This window comes from Clinocottus analis, unplaced genomic scaffold, assembly GCF_023055335.1.
Source record: "Clinocottus analis isolate CAN_PGR_092001 unplaced genomic scaffold, fCliAna1.0.p SCAF_7, whole genome shotgun sequence".
In the NCBI taxonomy this organism is placed as follows: domain Eukaryota; kingdom Metazoa; phylum Chordata; class Actinopteri; order Perciformes; family Cottidae; genus Clinocottus; species Clinocottus analis.
Window position 1 is genome coordinate 2,369,376 of NW_027176229.1, and position 22,366 is coordinate 2,391,741.

Here is a 22,366-nt window from a genome sequence, read left to right on the forward strand (position 1 = left end):
CATGAAAATCTAGTTTTCAACTCTGTTCAGTCTGAATCGCCGTTTAAGAGCATACAAATGAGTAAATCAATCTTACGGACAGTATCGTGATGAAAGCTTCAGGTATTCATGAAAACCTCATAATATTTGTAGTTCCGATGTTCTGAGACACTTTCTTGATTGAAAAGTAAAAACAAATGAATTCATTATGAAAATCTAGTTTTCAACTCTATTCAGTCTGAATCGCCGTTTAAGAGCATAAAAATAAGTAAATGCAGCTTACGAGCAGTATAGTGATGAAAGCTTCAGGTATTCATGAAAACCTCATATTTGTAGTTCCGATGTTCTGAGACACTTTCTTGAAGGAAAAGTAAAAAAAAAATGAATTCTTTAAGAAAATCTAGTTTTCAACTCTGTTCAGTCTGAAACGCCGTTTAAGAGCATAAAAATGAGTAAATGAAGCTTACGGGCAGTATCGTGATGAAAGCTTCAGGTATTCATGAAAACGTCATACAATTTAATTTGTTGTTCCGATGTTCTGAGACACTTTCTTGATGGAAAAGTTAAAAAAAAAAAGAATTCCTAATGAAAATCTAGTTTTCAACTCTGTTCAGTCTGAAACGCCGTTTAAGAGCATAAAAATGAGTAAATGCAGCTTACGAGCAGTATAGTGATGAAAGCTTCAGGTATTCATGAAAACATCACACAATTTGTAGTTCCGATGTTCTGAGACACTTTCTTGATGGAAAAGTAAAAAAAAAGATTTCGCATGAAAATCTAGTTTTCAACTCTGTTCAGTCTGAATCGCCGTTTAAGAGCATAAAAATGAGTAAATCAATCTTACGGACAGTATCGTGATGAAAGCTTCAGGTATTCATGAAAACCTCATAATATTTGTAGTTCCGATGTTCTGAGACACTTTCTTGATTGAAAAGTAAAAACAAATGAATTCATTATGAAAATCTAGTTTTCAACTCTGTTCAGTCTGAAACGCCGTTTAAGAGCATAAAAATGAGTAAATGCAGCTTACGAGCAGTATAGTGATGAAAGCTTCAGGTATTCATGAAAACATCACACAATTTGTAGTTCCGATGTTCTGAGACACTTTCTTGATGGAAAAGTTAAAAAAAAATGAATTCCTAATGAAAATCTAGTTTTCAACTCTATTCAGTCTGAATCGCCGTTTAAGAGCATAAAAATAAGTAAATGCAGCTTACGAGCAGTATAGTGATGAAAGCTTCAGGTATTCATGAAAACCTCATATTTCTAGTTCCGATGTTCTGAGACACTTTCTTGAAGGAAAAGTAAAAAAAAAATGAATTCTTTAAGAAAATCTAGTTTTCAACTCTGTTCAGTCTGAAACGCCGTTTAAGAGCATAAAAATGAGTAAATGAAGCTTACGGGCAGTATCGTGATGAAAGCTTCAGGTATTCATGAAAACCTCATACAATTGTAGTTTCGATGTTCTGAGACACTTTCTTTATGGAAAAGTTAAAAAAAAGATTTCGTATGAAAATTTAGTTTTCAACTCTGTTCAGTCTGAAACGCCGTTTAAGAGCATAAAAATGAGTAAATGCAGCTTACGAGCAGTATAGTGATGAAAGCTTCAGGTATTCATGAAAACATCACACAATTTGTAGTTCCGATGTTCTGAGACACTTTCTTGATGGAAAAGTAAAAAAAAATGAATTCTTTAAGAAAATCTAGTTTTCAACTCTGTTCAGTCTGAAACGCCGTTTAAGAGCATAAAAATGAGTAAATGCAGCTTACGAGCAGTATAGTGATGAAAGCTTCAGGTATTCATGAAAACATCACACAATTTGTAGTTCCGATGTTCTGAGACACTTTCTTGATGGAAAAGTAAAAAAAAAGATTTCGCATGAAAATCTAGTTTTCAACTCTGTTCAGTCTGAATCGCCGTTTAAGAGCATACAAATGAGTAAATCAATCTTACGGACAGTATCGTGATGAAAGCTTCAGGTATTCATGAAAACCTCATAATATTTGTAGTTCCGATGTTCTGAGACACTTTCTTGATTGAAAAGTAAAAACAAATGAATTCATTATGAAAATCTAGTTTTCAACTCTATTCAGTCTGAATCGCCGTTTAAGAGCATAAAAATAAGTAAATGCAGCTTACGAGCAGTATAGTGATGAAAGCTTCAGGTATTCATGAAAACCTCATATTTGTAGTTCCGATGTTCTGAGACACTTTCTTGAAGGAAAAGTAAAAAAAAAATGAATTCTTTAAGAAAATCTAGTTTTCAACTCTGTTCAGTCTGAAACGCCGTTTAAGAGCATAAAAATGAGTAAATGAAGCTTACGGGCAGTATCGTGATGAAAGCTTCAGGTATTCATGAAAACGTCATACAATTTAATTTGTTGTTCCGATGTTCTGAGACACTTTCTTGATGGAAAAGTTAAAAAAAAAAGAATTCCTAATGAAAATCTAGTTTTCAACTCTGTTCAGTCTGAAACGCCGTTTAAGAGCATAAAAATGAGTAAATGCAGCTTACGAGCAGTATAGTGATGAAAGCTTCAGGTATTCATGAAAACATCACACAATTTGTAGTTCCGATGTTCTGAGACACTTTCTTGATGGAAAAGTAAAAAAAAATGAATTCTTTAAGAAAATCTAGTTTTCAACTCTGTTCAGTCTGAAACGCCGTTTAAGAGCATAAAAATGAGTAAATGCAGCTTACGAGCAGTATAGTGATGAAAGCTTCAGGTATTCATGAAAACATCACACAATTTGTAGTTCCGATGTTCTGAGACACTTTCTTGATGGAAAAGTAAAAAAAAAGATTTCGCATGAAAATCTAGTTTTCAACTCTGTTCAGTCTGAATCGCCGTTTAAGAGCATACAAATGAGTAAATCAATCTTACGGACAGTATCGTGATGAAAGCTTCAGGTATTCATGAAAACCTCATAATATTTGTAGTTCCGATGTTCTGAGACACTTTCTTGATTGAAAAGTAAAAACAAATGAATTCATTATGAAAATCTAGTTTTCAACTCTATTCAGTCTGAATCGCCGTTTAAGAGCATAAAAATAAGTAAATGCAGCTTACGAGCAGTATAGTGATGAAAGCTTCAGGTATTCATGAAAACCTCATATTTGTAGTTCCGATGTTCTGAGACACTTTCTTGAAGGAAAAGTAAAAAAAAAATGAATTCTTTAAGAAAATCTAGTTTTCAACTCTGTTCAGTCTGAAACGCCGTTTAAGAGCATAAAAATGAGTAAATGAAGCTTACGGGCAGTATCGTGATGAAAGCTTCAGGTATTCATGAAAACCTCATATTTGTAGTTCCGATGTTCTGAGACACTTTCTTGATGGAAAAGTTAAAAAAAATGAATTCCCAATGAAAATCTAGTTTTCAACTCTGTTCAGTCTGAAACGCCGTTTAAGAGCATAAAAATGAGTAAATGCACCTTACGCGCAGTATAGTGATGAAAGCTTCAGGTATTCATGAAAACCTCATAATATTTGTAGTTCCGATGTTCTGAGACACTTTCTTGATGGAAAAGTTTAAAAAAAAGATTTCGTATGAAAATCTAGTTTTCAACTCTGTTCAGTCTGAAACGCCGTTTAAGAGCATAAAAATGAGTAAATCAATCTTACGGACAGTATCGTGATGAAAGCTTCAGGTATTCATGAAAACCTCATAATATTTGTAGTTCCGATGTTCTGAGACACTTTCTTGATTGAAAAGTAAAAACAAATGAATTCATTATGAAAATCTAGTTTTCAACTCTATTCAGTCTGAATCGCCGTTTAAGAGCATAAAAATAAGTAAATGCAGCTTACGAGCAGTATAGTGATGAAAGCTTCAGGTATTCATGAAAACCTCATATTTGTAGTTCCGATGTTCTGAGACACTTTCTTGAAGGAAAAGTAAAAAAAAAATGAATTCTTTAAGAAAATCTAGTTTTCAACTCTGTTCAGTCTGAAACGCCGTTTAAGAGCATAAAAATGAGTAAATGAAGCTTACGGGCAGTATCGTGATGAAAGCTTCAGGTATTCATGAAAACGTCATACAATTTAATTTGTTGTTCCGATGTTCTGAGACACTTTCTTGATGGAAAAGTTAAAAAAAAAAGAATTCCTAATGAAAATCTAGTTTTCAACTCTGTTCAGTCTGAAACGCCGTTTAAGAGCATAAAAATGAGTAAATGCAGCTTACGAGCAGTATAGTGATGAAAGCTTCAGGTATTCATGAAAACATCACACAATTTGTAGTTCCGATGTTCTGAGACACTTTCTTGATGGAAAAGTAAAAAAAAAGATTTCGCATGAAAATCTAGTTTTCAACTCTGTTCAGTCTGAATCGCCGTTTAAGAGCATAAAAATGAGTAAATCAATCTTACGGACAGTATCGTGATGAAAGCTTCAGGTATTCATGAAAACCTCATAATATTTCTAGTTCCGATGTTCTGAGACACTTTCTTGATTGAAAAGTAAAAACAAATGAATTCATTATGAAAATCTAGTTTTCAACTCTATTCAGTCTGAATCGCCGTTTAAGAGCATAAAAATAAGTAAATGCAGCTTACGAGCAGTATAGTGATGAAAGCTTCAGGTATTCATGAAAACCTCATATTTGTAGTTCCGATGTTCTGAGACACTTTCTTGAAGGAAAAGTAAAAAAAAAATGAATTCTTTAAGAAAATCTAGTTTTCAACTCTGTTCAGTCTGAAACGCCGTTTAAGAGCATAAAAATGAGTAAATGAAGCTTACGGGCAGTATCGTGATGAAAGCTTCAGGTATTCATGAAAACGTCATACAATTTAATTTGTTGTTCCGATGTTCTGAGACACTTTCTTGATGGAAAAGTTAAAAAAAAATGAATTCCTAATGAAAATCTAGTTTTCAACGCTGTTCAGTCTGAAACGCCGTTTAAGAGCATAAAAATGAGTAAATGCAGCTTACGAGCAGTATAGTGATGAAAGCTTCAGGTATTCATGAAAACATCACACAATTTGTAGTTCCGATGTTCTGAGACACTTTCTTGATGGAAAAGTAAAAAAAATGAATTCTTTAAGAAAATCTAGTTTTCAACTCTGTTCAGTCTGAAACGCCGTTTAAGAGCATAAAAATGAGTAAATGAAGCTTACGGGCAGTATCGTGATGAAAGCTTCAGGTATTCATGAAAACGTCATACAATTTGTTGTTCCGATGTTCTGAGACACTTTCTTGATGAAAAAGTTTTAAAAAAAAGATTTCGTATGAAAATCTAGTTTTCAACTCTGTTCAGTCTGAATCGCCGTTTAAGAGCATAAAGATGAGTAAATCAAGCTTGCGGACAGTATCGTGATGAAAGCTTTAGGTATTCATGAAAACCTCATACAATTTGTAGTTTCGATGTTCTGAGACACTTTCTTTATGGAAAAGTAAAAAAAATGAATTCTTTATGAAAATCTAGTTTTCAACTCTGTTCAGTCTGAAACGCCGTTTAAGAGCATAAAAATGAGTAAATGCAGTTTACGAGCAGTATAGTGATGAAAGCTTCAGGTATTCATGAAAACCTCATATTTGTTGTTCCGATGTTCTGAGACACTTTCTTGATGGAAAAGTAAAAAAAATGAATTCTTTAAGAAAATCTAGTTTTCAACTCTGTTCAGTCTGAAACGCCGTTTAAGAGCATAAAAATGAGTAAATGAAGCTTACGGGCAGTATCGTGATGAAAGCTTCAGGTATTCATGAAAACGTCATACAATTTAATTTGTTGTTCCGATGTTCTGAGACACTTTCTTGATGGAAAAGTTAAAAAAAAATGAATTCCTAATGAAAATCTAGTTTTCAACGCTGTTCAGTCTGAAACGCCGTTTAAGAGCATAAAAATGAGTAAATGCAGCTTACGAGCAGTATAGTGATGAAAGCTTCAGGTATTCATGAAAACATCACACAATTTGTAGTTCCGATGTTCTGAGACACTTTCTTGATGGAAAAGTAAAAAAAAATGAATTCTTTAAGAAAATCTAGTTTTCAACTCTGTTCAGTCTGAAACGCCGTTTAAGAGCATAAAAATGAGTAAATGCAGCTTACGAGCAGTATAGTGATGAAAGCTTCAGGTATTCATGAAAACATCACACAATTTGTAGTTCCGATGTTCTGAGACACTTTCTTGATGGAAAAGTAAAAAAAAATGAATTCTTTAAGAAAATCTAGTTTTCAACTCTGTTCAGTCTGAAACGCCGTTTAAGAGCATACAAATGAGTAAATGCAGCTTACGAGCAGTATAGTGATGAAAGCTTCAGGTATTCATGAAAACATCACACAATTTGTAGTTCCGATTTTCTGAGACACTTTCTTGATGGAAAAGTTAAAAAAAATGAATTATTTAAGAAAATCTAGTTTTCAACTCTGTTCAGTCTGAAACGCCGTTTAAGAGCATAAAAATGAGTAAATGCAGTTTACGAGCAGTATAGTGATGAAAGCTTCAGGTATTCATGAAAACCTCATATTTGTTGTTCCGATGTTCTGAGACACTTTCTTGATGGAAAAGTAAAAAAAATGAATTCTTTAAGAAAATCTAGTTTTCAACTCTGTTCAGTCTGAAACGCCGTTTAAGAGCATAAAAATGAGTAAATGAAGCTTACGGGCAGTATCGTGATGAAAGCTTCAGGTATTCATGAAAACGTCATACAATTTGTTGTTCCGATGTTCTGAGACACTTTCTTGATGAAAAAGTTTTAAAAAAAAGATTTCGTATGAAAATCTAGTTTTCAACTCTGTTCAGTCTGAATCGCCGTTTAAGAGCATAAAGATGAGTAAATCAAGCTTGCGGACAGTATCGTGATGAAAGCTTTAGGTATTCATGAAAACCTCATACAATTTGTAGTTTCGATGTTCTGAGACACTTTCTTTATGGAAAAGTAAAAAAAATGAATTCTTTATGAAAATCTAGTTTTCAACTCTGTTCAGTCTGAAACGCCGTTTAAGAGCATAAAAATGAGTAAATGCAGTTTACGAGCAGTATAGTGATGAAAGCTTCAGGTATTCATGAAAACCTCATATTTGTTGTTCCGATGTTCTGAGACACTTTCTTGATGGAAAAGTAAAAAAAATGAATTCTTTAAGAAAATCTAGTTTTCAACTCTGTTCAGTCTGAAACGCCGTTTAAGAGCATAAAAATGAGTAAATGAAGCTTACGGGCAGTATCGTGATGAAAGCTTCAGGTATTCATGAAAACGTCATACAATTTGTTGTTCCGATGTTCTGAGACACTTTCTTGATGGAAAAGTTAAAAAAAAGATTTCGTATGAAAATCTAGTTTTCAACTCTGTTCAGTCTGAATTGCCGTTTAAGAGCATAAAAATGAGTAAATGAAGTTTACGGGCAGTATCGTGATGAAAGCTTCAGGTATTCATGAAAACGTCATACAATTTGTAGTTCCAATGTTCTGAGACACTTTCTTTATGGAAAAGTAAAAAAAAATGAATTCTTTAAGAAAATCTAGTTTTCAACTCTGTTCAGTCTGAAACGCCGTTAACCTCGTGTTGTCCTCACTCATTCCTCGCACTCATTCCTCTTTGTTAAAGAGCCTTCGATCAGCGCGAGCACACCAACGAGGCTGACCGCGGGATTACGCAGATGTGAATAAATTGTGTATAAATACAGCGTATAAGGACATAGTGTCCTTTTTCGCACATAACTTGTGACACGTCATTTCAATTTGAATCAATTCAGTTTATTTTAATAGCTCAGAATAACAAATACACATTATTATTATTATTTTCTTTTTTTTTTGTAAACGGCTCAGAGGGCTTTACAATCTGGACACGTACGAAATGGCGTCACGCGTCTTGGCTAAAGAGCCTTCGATCAGCGCGAGCGCACCAACGAAGCCGACCGCGGGATTATGCAGATGTGAATAAATTGTGTATAAATACAGCGTATAAGTACACCCCTTTCATAGAACGAGAAGCGCGGGGCGGGTCGAACGGCTGGAACGTGATCCCGTCCAGGCCGATCGAATGGGCTCTGGCCGCGACCGTGCCGGCCTGGGACGATTACGCTCCCGCTCGAGAAGCCAGGCGACGGGTGATGTTTCCGCAAAGGGCCGACCAAGCGCCGCTGCTGAGAGCGTGGAGAGTCGCGTCCGACAGTGTCGATCGAGAGAGAGACCGCGACCCGGACCGGGACCGGGCCTTTGACGACGTTTGCCCGAGGGGCGGGCCGCCGCCGCCGCCGCTACCGAATCCGATCGTCGGTTCGCCCGTTTGGCGCCCCCACCCCCCTCTCTCCCTCCGCGACACGTTTCTGGATCGGCACGCTTACTACGGGCGCACCTACCCGAAGGCGACGTACACCGCGGAGCACTCAAATACATAAACACTCGAACGTGGGTCTTTTTGACCCAGAAGGCAACAGGAGGGTTAAGAGCATAAAAACGAGTAAATTTAGCTTACGGGCAGTATAGTGATGAAAGCTTCAGGTATTCATGAAAACCTCATACAATTTGTAGTTCCGATGTTCTGAGACACTTTCTTGATGGAAAAGTTAAAAAAAAGATTTACGTATGATAATCTAGTTTTCAACTCTGTTCATCTAAATCGCCTTTTAAGAGCATAAAAATGAGTAAATTTAGCTTACGGGCAGTATAGTGATGAAAGCTTCAGGTATTCATGAAAACCTCATACAATTTGTAGTTCCGATGTTCTGAGACACTTTCTTGATGGAAAAGTAAAAAAAAAAGATTTCGTATGAAAATCTAGTTTTCAACTCTGTTCAGTCTGAATCGCCGTTTAAGAGCATAAAAACGAGTAAATGAAGCTTACGGGCAGCTTCAGGTATTCATGAAAACCTCATACAATTTGTAGTTCCGATGTTATGAGACTCTTGATGGAAAAGTAAAAAAAAAGATTTCCGTATGAAAATCTAGTTTTCAACTCTGTTCAGTCTGAATCGCCGTTTAAGAGCATAAAAATGAGTAAATGCAGCTTACGGGCAGTATAGTGATGAAAGCTTCAGGTATTCATGAAACGTCATACAATTTGTAGTTCTGATGTTCTGAGACACTTTCTTGATGGAAAAGTAAAAAAAATGAATTCCTTATGAAAATCTAGTTTTTAACTCTGTTCAGTCTGAAACGCCGTTTAAGAGCATAAAATGAGTAAATGCAGCTTTCGGGCAGTATAGTAATGAAAGCTTCAGGATTCATGAAAATAGCATACAATCTCAGAACTTCGGAACAACAAATTCTATGATATTTTCACACACCATTGACGTGAAATCACACCCGGTTAACGTGAAACGTAAAGCCACACCCCCGTCATCATGAAGTCACACCTCGTTAATATGAAGCCACACTTTGTAAAGCCACAATTCAGTGACGGCGACGGGCAGAGCTTCTCAACGCTGATTGGCTGACGCGGCTTTGACTCTCCGATTTTTTCAACGGAGTTGGAATATTTGTACTCAAACGCTCGTTTCGCCCCTGTCAAACGGGCGAATAAAACGCTTTTTCGCCCAGCGCTGCGTCTTTGCATTGACTTTACATGGTCGCGCGTCAAATTCGCGCCACGTTTGGTGAGAACACAACATGAAGAACATATTGGAGGAGAAAGGAAGGCCCACTCTATAACCCTTAACGACTCACAGATTTTGAGGCGCGCGTGTCGAGTGGTAGAGGGCTCTCTGACAGACAATTTGACGGGCGAATAAAACGCTTTTTCGCCCAGCGCTGCGTCTTTGCATTGACTTTACATGATCGCGCATCAAATTCGCGCCACGTTTGGTGAGAACACAACATGAAGAACATATTGGAGGAGAAAGGAAGGCCCACTCTATACCCTTAACGACTCACAGATTTTGAGGCGCGCGTGTCGAGTGCTAGAGGGCTCTCTGACAGACAATTTGACCCCCTTTTGGTCACTTCATTGTCTTTTCATATTTACATGTCATGTTTATTTTTTATATTTTATGGCACATTTGGCACCATTTGAGCTCAAAGTGCAGTGAACCTGAGCGACCTTTCGTAAGTCAGCAATAGATGCCAACTTTGCCGACAGGAATTACCCACAATTCATAGCAATGTGATTATTAAGGATAGGGACATATTTTACAATTATGGACATTTGTTAAATAATTGATTATTTAGAAATATTTCTTGATTGTAATTATTTCCCTCAGTGACAATGGCAGCAATCATGCTGTTTGTATCCTTATGATATAGTTGAGAGTAGATAGATCGATTGATCGATAGACATGCACTTTACAACATCTCCACCAGAGCACTCTGTTAATTTCAAAACCTAACAGGCTGTTACACATCAGGTCTATCACAACCAATAATTTGGTCTCAACATGAGTCTTTAAATCATGTAAAATTGTATTTGATACTGGAGGCAACACATTTGTCAGTTCAAAAGTAGACTACATGATGTCTGATGTTGCTGCTGGATGGCAGGCATTGAAAAGACAAATGGCTTGGCTGAGCATCTGTGGAAAAATGGGACTCAATTGAATACACACAAAGTACAATGTAAATTATGAGGCTGATGGAGACCTGCCAGGGACAGTGCAGTTGATTCCACTCTGCTGGTCAATCAGACTGCTGATTTCCAATAATTATAATCCAGGGGTGAACCCGAATTGATCTAAGGAGCCTTAGATCGTTTCTATTCATAAATATATGCATATTTTTTATTTTGTTGTATGCAACACAAGAGTTTGACAGTCTGAATATTCAAAACAAAATATAGTATCAGTCAAAACAAAATATATGATGAATATATGTGATGTTTTCTTCATATTTTCACTCGATCTTGACTGGAGGGGTGTCGAAAATAAAGTCTTCAGCTGCATTGGCCTACACACGGCTGTTATTTATTGAAGCCACATGCTGCTGCCCAAACTGGACTACGATGCCTGCCCTGCATTCCTTCCCACTGGAAAACATGCACTGAAAATCGGCGGCCCTGTACTTCAATGCAAAAGTGCACCCTGTATAAGTTTTACAGTGTCTGCATGCTGAGTGTTTGCGAATGCTATAAAAAAAATAGGAGTGACTGTTTGTCTAATTTCTTGTTGTCCTCCATTATCCCTTCACTACCCACACCTGTTCCTCTATGTTGTCACCGTCACATGTTCTATAACACCTTTCATGTGAGATCTAGTGGCCGATGATCAAACAATAGATTGACTTTGTTTTTCCCATTCTTCTTAGCAGCTTACTCTGTTGTCTGCCAAAGTTACTGTAATACACAATACCTAGTGGTGAGTTAACTCATCCACATGACTCATTTCTTCTACTGACAGACCAGTTTAAACCAGCCTAAAGCTGAAACTAGCCGAGCTCTGTGCCTCACCCGATTTACATTAAACTTCCCTAATATCACAAAATTTCCAGTTGATCGACTTTTTTTTAATATGTCTAGTTTTGTTTCATTACTGGTGCATGCCACATATGTAATTTGAACATGTATTTAAAGTCAGTTTTTTTAACTCGCTCCTATCGATTTAAAGGAAGGAATCTCCCGTATGTGAGTGTGAATGTTGCACTTGGAGGTGTATTGTTTCCATCATGTGTAGCGCTTCAGCAGGCTTTTATAGGCCTTGGAATCTAAACTGCATTTCATTTTTGTTGCTGGATATAACGTTACAACCAAACTCTTCAGCCCACTCCGAACAACAACGCTGCAAGCAGCATTACCGGGAGTCAGCAAAGAACCCCATCAAATTAAGTGGCTCTTTGCTGTTCTTAACTTAATGTGGGGACAGCATATTTGACCATCTCACATCTGTCCATGTACGTAATTGTCTAGACTAGACTGGTTGTGCTGGAAACGTCCCAGTGTCTGTGAATTCACCAACTAAAACAAATATACTTGATTACCACAGAGCTGCCAACTTACTTTTCAAAAAACCTTGGCATGAGATTTTGTCGACGGTTGGGTGGAGCGAATAGGTTTACAGATGCGCTCCTTAGCGCCATCTATCGTCGGGGAGTTTGAAAAGGAACGAACGCGCCTCAGAATTTTTTTTGCGGCGAGATATTGGTTGTGTGGCGTGAGAGTGTGAAAACATGAAAAAAGCATGTGTCATACGTCGAAACCATGAGAGTTGGTAGCTCTGTAATACATTCTAAAACAATTACCCTAATTTTTTGACAAATTATTTTCTTGCCTAAATTATCTTCTCATGATACTGGTTACCTCTGGTAAAATCGCCTCCATCCTCAGATGAACCGCTTTAAAATGTTAGGAGAATATGAACTTAGAGTTTAGTTTGGTTTGTAAAATACAGAATTTAAATGAACAGTGTGTTTGTGCATAGAGAGCATACAGATGACAATAAACCCTTGATTCTGGAATATTAAATACAACATAATTATACTATCACCGTTTCCACTTCCAGGTCACCCAGGCTCCATTTAGATGGTTTTTGAATTCAGTATAACAGGATGTAACATGGCCTTAACACTGAGTCGCTGCTTGTTTGTTGATTGCAGTGTTATGGTGACAACTAGCAGTATCCTCCCTGTACCTCCACCTCCACGCATTAAGTCTCTTGTTGCCCCCACTGTATTACCATGGAGACAGTGAGATATCTGAGCTCCTGCTAAGCTGTCACCAGCAGTGCATCTCGTGTTACCTCACACAAGGGTGAAGAACACTTTACTGTGGAATGCTAGTCAGTCGGCTCAGCGAGTGATAAACTGTAACAGTGTATCTGGGCCTGGGTGTCCATGCTCAAGTATGAACTATGACTTGATCCTTAGCCTGTTTTTGACCATGATTTTGCTTATATCACTGAAAAAAGGAATAAAACACACAAACAAACACACACACACACACACACACACACACACACACACACACACACACACACACACACACACACACACCACACACACACACACACACACACACACACACACACACCAAAAGTTGTGTCTGATATTTAATGCTGGTTCAATGATGTACTTCAAATAAACCTAGTCCGACCCAATTAGCATGTTGCAAGGTCTAGTTGGCTCAACTGGGCGCCACATCTCTCAAAAAGCCCTTGATAATGCAACAAATTCTCTAAAAATACATACCACCCACAAGCCCTTTTTCCTGAGAGGCTCACTCTCCCCAAATTAAGTTTCCTTCCTGCTACATCAGCATGCTACCACTTGCCAGACAGACATGCTTGGTGTCGGCTGCCAGCAACAGATTCTGCATTGCGAATTTGACGCATGAGTAGATTACATGCAAAGTCAATTTACCAATGCGATAGGTTGCGAAAAAGCGTTTGACAAGTATAAAGCAGAACTAGTGGTTATTTCCATGGTGAATGTGTACAGCTTTGTATGTGTGTACAGTACAGTACAGTACAATCGTAAAGAAGTAATCTTAACCAAATTAGTCTAGATCGACTGGGTTACCTAATCAATAGGACTTTTAAAACTTCTCACCTCTACCTCCTTTTCTTTTCAAAGTCAAAGGTTAAACATCTGCACAAAGAAACTTAACTTTAAAGAGACATGAAGTGAATCTACTCTCTCAAAGATGACAGAATGTTGTCCCCTTGGTTAAACTTATCATTTCTTTTGTTATGATAAGTTTTAATGCTTGGTGTGGACAGGAGAATGAGGTTAAAGGCTGATTTATACTCGGGTTTTACGCAGAGACGCGAGATACGCATGGCCGCCCTTGCGTGGTCAAATCGACCATCTTGCGTGCGTCACCCGAAATTTCTGACTATCCGTCAAAGCTACGCGAGTCGTACGCAGCCCGCAAGATTGTGATTGGACCGCTAACCACATCCTTTCTGAGTCTCGCATTTCCGGTTTCATAGCATAATACCGCTGTTTTTAAAAGCCACAGTAGAAACACGAACAATAGATTCCGTTGAAAAACGTTTGGCTGAAGAGGTCTGCAAATATGAGCATAACCCGTCTGACGGAGTATAAGGACCACAGATGGCGGTGAATTCCTGGAGGGAGATATCGGTGAACGTAGGTGTGCAGGTCGACTCTACGGTCGTTGCGCCACCTACTGTTCTAGCGTATGGAAAACACAAGGGAACTATAAACCAAAACGAGTCCGTCAATCCAACTGTGCGGCCAGCCACAGTTGTAGTTGCAAGAGTATAATTTGCCCTGCAGGCTCAAGTTACTTGTCTCTCATGCAGCAGGGACAACTTTGTAGTCATAAATATGTGATTTACACCAGCCGACACGTTTTCTTTGTCTCTCTTCAGTTATAACCACTTTAAAAGAGACTGACGTGCCTAGGGGAAATGCTGTCAGTGAGAAACTGGGTATTGTTTCACCTCACTCTCGGAGAGGATCTTTGCTTCATTGTTCGACTCAGCATAAAAAGTCAATGCCACATGCCGGGCATACTGTGCATGGACTTCATTGTGTAGACTTCTGGAGGGAAACAATGCACTTCCCACTCCTGGCCATTGCCTACACAACTTTGATTCCATATAAGGGCTGTTGTCACACTTGTAAAAGGGACAGCTTTTTCAGGAGAGCATGAGAGTTACACCACCATGAGACTGACACTTGGGCCCAATCCCAATCTCCACCCTAACGGACTCACGGACTTTGAGGCGCGCTCCCGCGAAGTCCTTGAGGGTTTAGGGGTGTCCCAGTGTTACATCGTGGAGTGCCTGAGGGCTCTGTGGCGGACATTTTGAGCCCTTTATGAACCCTTTCCGTATGTCAACATTAGATGCTGACTTTGCCTAAGGGAATTACCCACAATGCATTGCAACGCGAGGTTTAACACAATGGAGACGTAGGAAAAAAAAAGGTAAACAAAGAGGCATGTGGGCATTTAGCCCGATAAAATACCTTTAGAACATTATGGAACATAAGAACACATGAATTAGAGGAATGCAAATAGAATATATATTTTTTTTCTGCATATTTATCAAACATTTTATTTTGACAAAAACGATTGAATAAATAATATAAAATGACTTCTCATCTTATGAGGAAGACGTTTGAACCAGTGAATAAAAAGAATAAAATAAATACATAGACAATATTTTTAATGTAGTCACGTGATGTTGCAGTAAAGTGCTGTCCCATTCATATTTACACCAGCTCAAGCCCTCACAGACTCTCACACTCAACCACTCAGCAGCTGACGTCAGTGAGTCCCTGAGGGTTCAGGGCTTGAGGGTTTAGGGTGGAGATTGGGATTGGGCCTTGGTGTTGTTTATCACGAGAGTTGCCTCTCAAGGGGGAACGCCTTACAGTCTTATCAACACAGATCAGCTGGACGACATGGGCCACGGGTCACCTCGGCTTGTAAGCAGAACTCATTAACTCCCACCTCAAAGCCAAAACAGAAACGTTAACCTAAATTTTAACTGCAGCTAAAGGAGCTTAATTCTTTAGCTGAAGTTAAAGTTGCCCACTCTGCTGAGTGCAGCAGAGTGGGCAGGTGAGAATGATAGCTGAACTGTGACACCTTGCCTACAATAACACATCAATCATACATCAATAATTATTCAGCGAATAGAAACCCAAATTCAGTATCTCCGAAAATTAGAATAGTGTGAATAAATTCAATATTGTAGACTCATGGTGTCACACTTAAATCAGCATTTAACTCAAAACCTGCAAAGGTTTCCTGAGCCTTGAAATGGTCTCTTAGTCTGGTTGAGTAGGTTACGCCATCATGGGGAAGACTGCTGACCTAATACAGTATTTTTTCCAGAAGATAGTCATTGACCCTTTCCATAAGGAGGGTAAGCCACAATGCAAGAAAAGAGAAGCTGGCTGTTCAGAGTGCGATATCCAAACTTATTAATGGAAAGATATCCAAACTTATTAATGGAAAGTTGAGTGGAAGGTAAAAGTGTCATTGAAAAAGGTGCACGAGCAACAGGGATAGCTGCAGCCTTGTGAAGATTGTGAATCAAAGCCCATTCAAGGACCTGGGGGAGATTCACAAGGACAGTTAGGGTTTTAAGAGCCACCAAGCTACTCCTGAAGCAGAGACGTCAAAAGTATCTACCTGGACTGAGGAGAAACAGGTCTGAACTGTTACTCATCGGTCCAAAGTCCTCTGTTCAGATGAAAGTATACATTTTGCAATTAATTAAAAAATCAAGGTCCCAGAGTCTAGAAGAAGAGTGAGAGGCACACAATCCAAGTTGGTTGAGGTCCATACGTTTCAACCTACTTATGAATACGTATGAATAAATTAATGCATGAATAAATACAGGGATAAATAAATACTTAAATGAATGTATAAATAAATACAGGAATAAATAAATAAATGTATGAATAAATAAAAACAGGAATATATAAATATAAGTTATAAGTTATACATAAACAGGACATCATTAAATACATCTATTTCTACATTTCTGTATTTCTTAATTTATTCATGCCTGTATTTCTGTGTCCACACGTATTTCTTCATTTATTTATTTCTGTGACCACCCTAACTCATTTGCATATGCAAATGAGCATGGGTGGTCTAAACCTCATTGTTAAACATGATTGGTCACATGACTGTCTGTATTCTAATAATAAGAATACAGAGAAGACAGAAGGTCCCCCAGACATCTAGATCAGGCTTTTTGTTTTTTTGCAAGTTTAGAAAAATCACCATAACCTCTAAACCCAATATTAATTATATTAGTTTTGTAGGGAGAGAGTTCTTCCAGATCGCCAAGATTTCTGGGTGTTTTCTGGATTTCTGGATTTGAACAGTGTCCGCGAGAGAACATCGTGAAAGCCGCAGCATGCCCTGCTGTTCTTAACGTTTATTAAGAAACTTGTTGAAAGCACACCTTACATATTATTATTGTAGAACATGATCACGGTGGACTTGTAATAATAAGAATACAGAGAATCACGCACAATTTATTTTGTCTATGAATAATACGTATGTATTTGAATATGTGTATGGGTGGATTAGTATGTATCTACTGATCCGCCCATACACATTTTGTAAATATGATAACATCAGCTTTTCTCCGCGTCTCACAGTCAAATCTAAGAAACGCTGGCACAATCGCCAACTCCAAAAAGGAGGACAAATACGCGTCCAGCTTGATGCTGCGCCGGACGCTGGACAGAGCGTTGAAAATCTGGACTGTCCGGCCGGACAGTCCAGATTTTCAACGATTTTAAATCCGGACATCTGGTCACCCTAGGCCGATCTGCTGCCAGATGTGCTGGCAAGCTTGCCGGCAGGCCTGCTGGCAGATTTGCCGGCAGACGGGAGGGGAGAATTTCCTCGCATGGTACAACCTATGTACCATGCGAGGAAGTTATCCCCTCCCAAATAGAGTTGGTCTGTCCGTAGCCCGTCTTTTCCAAAAAGTTTTCTCAGATAGGCTACCGATAGCTGGGCTGGCCTGACTGCAACTATACGCGTCAGAGAGGATGGACGGGAGGAAGCCAGGTTGAAAAAAAACAGGCATTGAACGAGGATGCTGCCAAATGTGCCAAGCTTACCAATTTATTTTCAATGTTTCAATGTTTCAAGTTCAAGTACATGAAATCTTTTTTTTAGCGTGGTATCTAAATTGGTATCGAGAATCGTGTTATTTTACTGGTATTGGCACCGACTACTGAATTTTTGCTATCGTGACACCCCTAGTCGTGACCCACTAGTGGGTCGTAAAGCCTTTGCTTGGGGAAAAACAAATTGAATTAATTTTGTATTTTTTAAAATCCTTTAATTTTATTTGAAAGGGACTTTTATGCACCACAGGTGGACCAACCGGGGTTGGGGCCGGCCCACCTTCAACCCCCCTCCACACACAGACACAACCACACACCTAGCATGTAACACTACTGTCTCCATACTATCTCAGGTTCAAACTGCACCATCTTTTCATCAAATACATTGAAGATGTTGAGAATGTTCCTCGATTTGGATCGTGGCTTGTCATCAAGGGGTGATGGTGGGTCCCTGAGCCAGACCAGTTGACAACCACTGCTCTAAATCGTCTGAACAATGACTTCTAAGTTAATTAAGCTTGCCAACTGTAGTAGATTTGCAGATGTAGTAGAGCACAACATACCAGGTGCGATCACACTCCTGTAACCAATCATGCTTTAGACAGCGGTTTGGACCGCCCTAGCTCATTTTCATATAACGACACATAAATACAGACATAAATAATTAAAGAAATACAAAAATGTAGAAATAGACTTATTTAATGATGTCCTGTTTGGGTATTACTTATATTTATATATTTCTGTATTTATTTATACATGTATTCAAGCATTTATTTATTCCTGTTCTTATTTATTCAAACATTTATTGAAGTATTTATTTATTCCTGTATTTATTTATTTATACATTTATTTAAGCTTTTATTTATTTATTCCTGTATTTATTCATGCATTTATATATTTATTTATTCATTCATTTAAGCTTTTATTCATTTATTGCTGTATTTATTCATACATTTATATATTTATTTATTTATACTTAATTCATTTTCTGTCCTCCATACATCGGTTTCATCAGTCAGACCGATTCGCACAGGCTGCTTTGGAGATCTGCAGTGTATCAAGACTGCTGATGTCACTGCTGGAAGCGCTTCCCGTTAGAGCGGACCTCCCACCGCAGCACTATAAATACTGGACTTTGCTCTCCGGCGCTCACTCGCGCAAGCCTTAAGCCGTTCGGGCCACAGAGTGCACAACCTAACAACTCCTCCTTATCGAGTTGGTGGGGGCGGGGGCACAGTTGTGGCAGAGCAACACACGAGATCCAACGAAGAAACAAAGACAATGTCGTCCTACGTGTCTTCTGAGTGCCGCCGCGTCAGCCCCTCTGTTCATGGCAACAAGTTTGACACGGTGCACCGCAAGAAGGCCGTCGCAAACATTTTCGAGAACGTCAACCAGGACTCGCTCATGCGGCTCTTCCAGAAAACTGGCGACATGAAGGCGGAGGAGAGAGTGAGGAGCATCTTCTCCTACACACTGGACCCGGAGCAGACGGCTCGGGCCCTGATGGCGTTGAAGCAAAGAAAGAAGGATAAGTTTCTCCAGATTGCGGGCATGGTGCGACAGCTGCTCAAAATGCGTTGACTGTCTTTGAACAGTTTGTTTTTTTCCCCACCACCCGTGTCTGAGCCGAATGCGAAATCACTCCCAGTATAACTGGGTTACCGCCGAGATGCGGCCCACCTTTCCCCAGGGAAGGACCGTAGGTGCGGAGGAGAACGCGCCGGCCCCCGTGGAGGGCCAACACGCGGCAGCGGTTGCTTCATGGACGCATAGCGGTGACAGCGGATAGTCCTCCCTCGAGCGGATGGAGCGCGGAATATGTAGGGCACACACGTTTTTCGGAGACTTTATTTCATCAATGCATTCCTCTGGATGCCTGACTGTGAAGCAGCCCCATGTACCAGGTGCACATCACTGCGTTGATGGTGGTGCGAGACTGCAATCTTCGACTTTCTGGTACCGAAGAACCTGGCTACATGCCTCACACAGCATCACATTGTTGTATGAAAACTACTCGTTAGTGGCCACTAATGTGCTTTTGTTACACAATGATTTGCATTCATGATGTGTTCCTTTGTATTTTTTTTCTAAATAAATAATTGAATTGTATACAAAATGGGATACCTTGTTTGTCCTTATTACGCAAGTACTTTACATGATCCTGTTTAATTATGGCAGATTAACCTAAGGTTGAATTCTTAGGTGCATCATAGTGGCGTTGACTTTTTTTCACTCAAGGATCAGTAAGGCGGCAAACTATGAAGAAAATGACAAGTAAAGGAAGCCCATCTTCAGGAATCTTAAGAAAACTGCGGTGTATGGTTACAGCATAAAGGTGAAACTACCTTCTAATTTGGGATTTTTAAAAAATCAAATGACTTAACTTGATTTTTTTGACTTGAATTGAAGCATCTGCTGTGAGACAGCAAGGTTTAAAAAAATCCACTAGAAAAAATGTTTTTCTTGACTTCATGCCTGTGACGTTTGGTGTAGATTCCCATAGTAAAGAATAGTGTAGATCATTGAGTCACATAATCAAGAATTAGATTCCTTTCAAGTCAACACATAAATCAAATAGACATGATAATCACCTTTATGCCTGTATTGTTATGCAATCTGACGCAGCAGACTGCAAGCAATTTGGAAGGGAATAGAGTTACTCATGAAAAAGAATGTGGTTAACCGTCATTGGGTTTCCCCTCACAGCATTGTGTGCCTCACCAGACCAGTGCAAACCAGTTTAGCCCTGTTTGGGCTGGGAGGGTGGGGGCTGAATGGCTTTCTCTGCACAACATGTTTGTGCTGGAGTCCTTTTAATCATCCCGGCTCTCAAGATAAGAACATGTCTAAGTAGCATCAGACAAGGGGTGGCCTCACTGCCTTACACTCTGATTCTTCACTCCCAGGATGAGGATAAATGATCAAACATCTATATTTCACAACTAGCATAGTGTTTTATTGGTGGCTGGGTGTGTATGAGGTTTTAGATGCAGACACAATTATCTGATTACTTCAGAGAGGCTCAAACCAGTTTCTTGCAGGTTGTTGTGCATGACAACCTCTTCATGTGGGCACTCCTCACATGTTTCGAGATATGGTAAGCTCCAGTATCAGTGACACCAAGGTGCCTAACTCTTAGGTGGCTAATCGCCTGTGACTGGTCATAGCAAAAAAGGTTTTTGGCAGAAACAAATGTCTTGAAGCTCAGATGCTCACACCCCAATCTAAATAGAATCTTTAAACTATTGCTCATAGCTAATTTTTAAAGAATGAGGTAGAAATGGATTTTCTGTATCGGTGAAATCAAATTTAGGTAACAGGTATCGAATAATTAAAGTAACATTACCTCAAATACATGAATTTCTGCTTCCAATTACTGTGCTGAACACCTAAGATAAGTGTTATCTTTATAGTTATGTATTTATTAATTTGACCTTCATTTAACAAGGTAAAATTAATTGAGAACCAATTCTTATTTACAATGATGACCTAGCTAAGAGGCAGTAGCACAGTCCACCCAAGTGGCACAAACAGCACAGATAAATGCATGAGAAAATGCCTAAAAACAACATAGGTAAATGAATGAACATGTACAAAAAAGGATTACTCAATGTTCTTTGTAAAAATGGATAAGAGAGAGAGAAGTGAGGGCTGGTCAGGAAGTCCAGTAGTCATCTATGACATGTTGCAGCTTTTGTTTGAGCGAGGTGAGAGCTGTTGGTTTAAATTTTGTTTTGTTCCAGTCATTTGCAGCAGCAAAATGAAAGACATTATGGCCAAACACACACTTTTGGAATGATAAGCCTAATGAAGTCACTGGATGGCAATTGCTGTCAGAAATGTGCAGAAGATTTGAGATAGCGAAGGGTCATTCCCAAAATTGATTTGTCGACCACAAGCAGACAGTGTTGTAGCCACAATTAATGTATTTCCCAATATGTGAAACTATTGCTTTAAAGGAGTTTTGGCACAATGTTTTTTTTAAACAATCATTGAATATATTTTTCACAATGTTCTTTTATTTAAATAATAATCCTCAGCCGAGGTCTAAGAGGAGCACTTTGATCTACCACTTTTTCACAGTTTGTTAATCATGTGTCTATTTTTTTCTCCTTTTTCTCTCTCAGCTGTCGCTTTTGGTTTGGCTCGTGTATATCACACAAGGCTTTTTTTTATTGCCCCCCTTTTTCCCATTCAGGGCCATCTAAGAGGAAGAAAAGTTAAATATTCAAGGAAATTGTCTTTGCTGTGTTGGCAGCAGTGTGCAGCAGAACTATCCTCTCCACCCTCTTCCTGCCTTTCATCGGCCTTAGAAATAGTGAGTGCTTTGATGTCAACAGACACTGTGGCAGACAGCCCTTGAGCCTAGAGGACAGTAACCAAAGAGAGAGGGCAATACAATTTTTAGAATGAGAATGTAATACATATGTGCTTGAAAGGTTAAATATTCTTATACTCTACCAGTGAGGGTTTGATAAAGAAAGGCCCGTTGGAGAGGAGCTGGATCAGTGATTACCGCACAGGGAGTGGCAGTGAACTTGATTCCAGTACAAACCGGTTCAAACCAAGGTCTGTGATGAGGAACTAAGCATGAGCTGTACAGCCTTAGGATTAGTCAGCTTTTGGCTGGAAGATCCTGCCATGAAATCGACAGCCCTCTATACAAGTCAGTGTCCTGTTTGACACCTGTCACTTGTCTCTTATTAACAAAATGGTCCTTTTGATTCTATATTAAGCTTGATATTTTTTAATAAAACAAGTCCATTGCTGTATCTTTCCAGAGAAAGGCATGAGAGTGTGGCACATAGTGTTATGTAGCGCCCCCCAGAGGGGAGGAGTTGGAACAGCTTGTGTCCAAGGTGTGTGGGGTCTGCAGTGATCTTTCCAGCCCGCTTCCTGACTCTGGCCGTGTACAAGTCCAGGATGGAGGGCAGGCTGGAACCAATAGTT

At 39.0% G+C, this 22,366-nt stretch overlaps 1 protein-coding gene across 1 annotated transcript; it reads left to right on the forward strand.

Annotated features, from left to right (window-relative positions):
• Nucleotides 1-18,570: 18,570 nt before the first annotated feature.
• tcima (transcriptional and immune response regulator a) lies at nt 18,571-19,537 on the forward strand. Its single transcript, XM_068566433.1, has one exon. It carries the CDS (start codon nt 18,695-18,697, stop codon nt 18,995-18,997), a length of 303 nt encoding a protein of 100 aa, XP_068422534.1. The 5' UTR covers nt 18,571-18,694; the 3' UTR covers nt 18,998-19,537.
• The last annotated feature ends 2,829 nt before the right edge of the window (nt 19,538-22,366 follow it).

What these genes read in the sequence shown, in the direction of transcription:
- tcima (XM_068566433.1), top strand. Translation starts at nt 18,695, where the DNA reads ATGTCGTCCTACGTGTCTTCTGAGTGCCGCCGCGTCAGCCCCTCTGTT.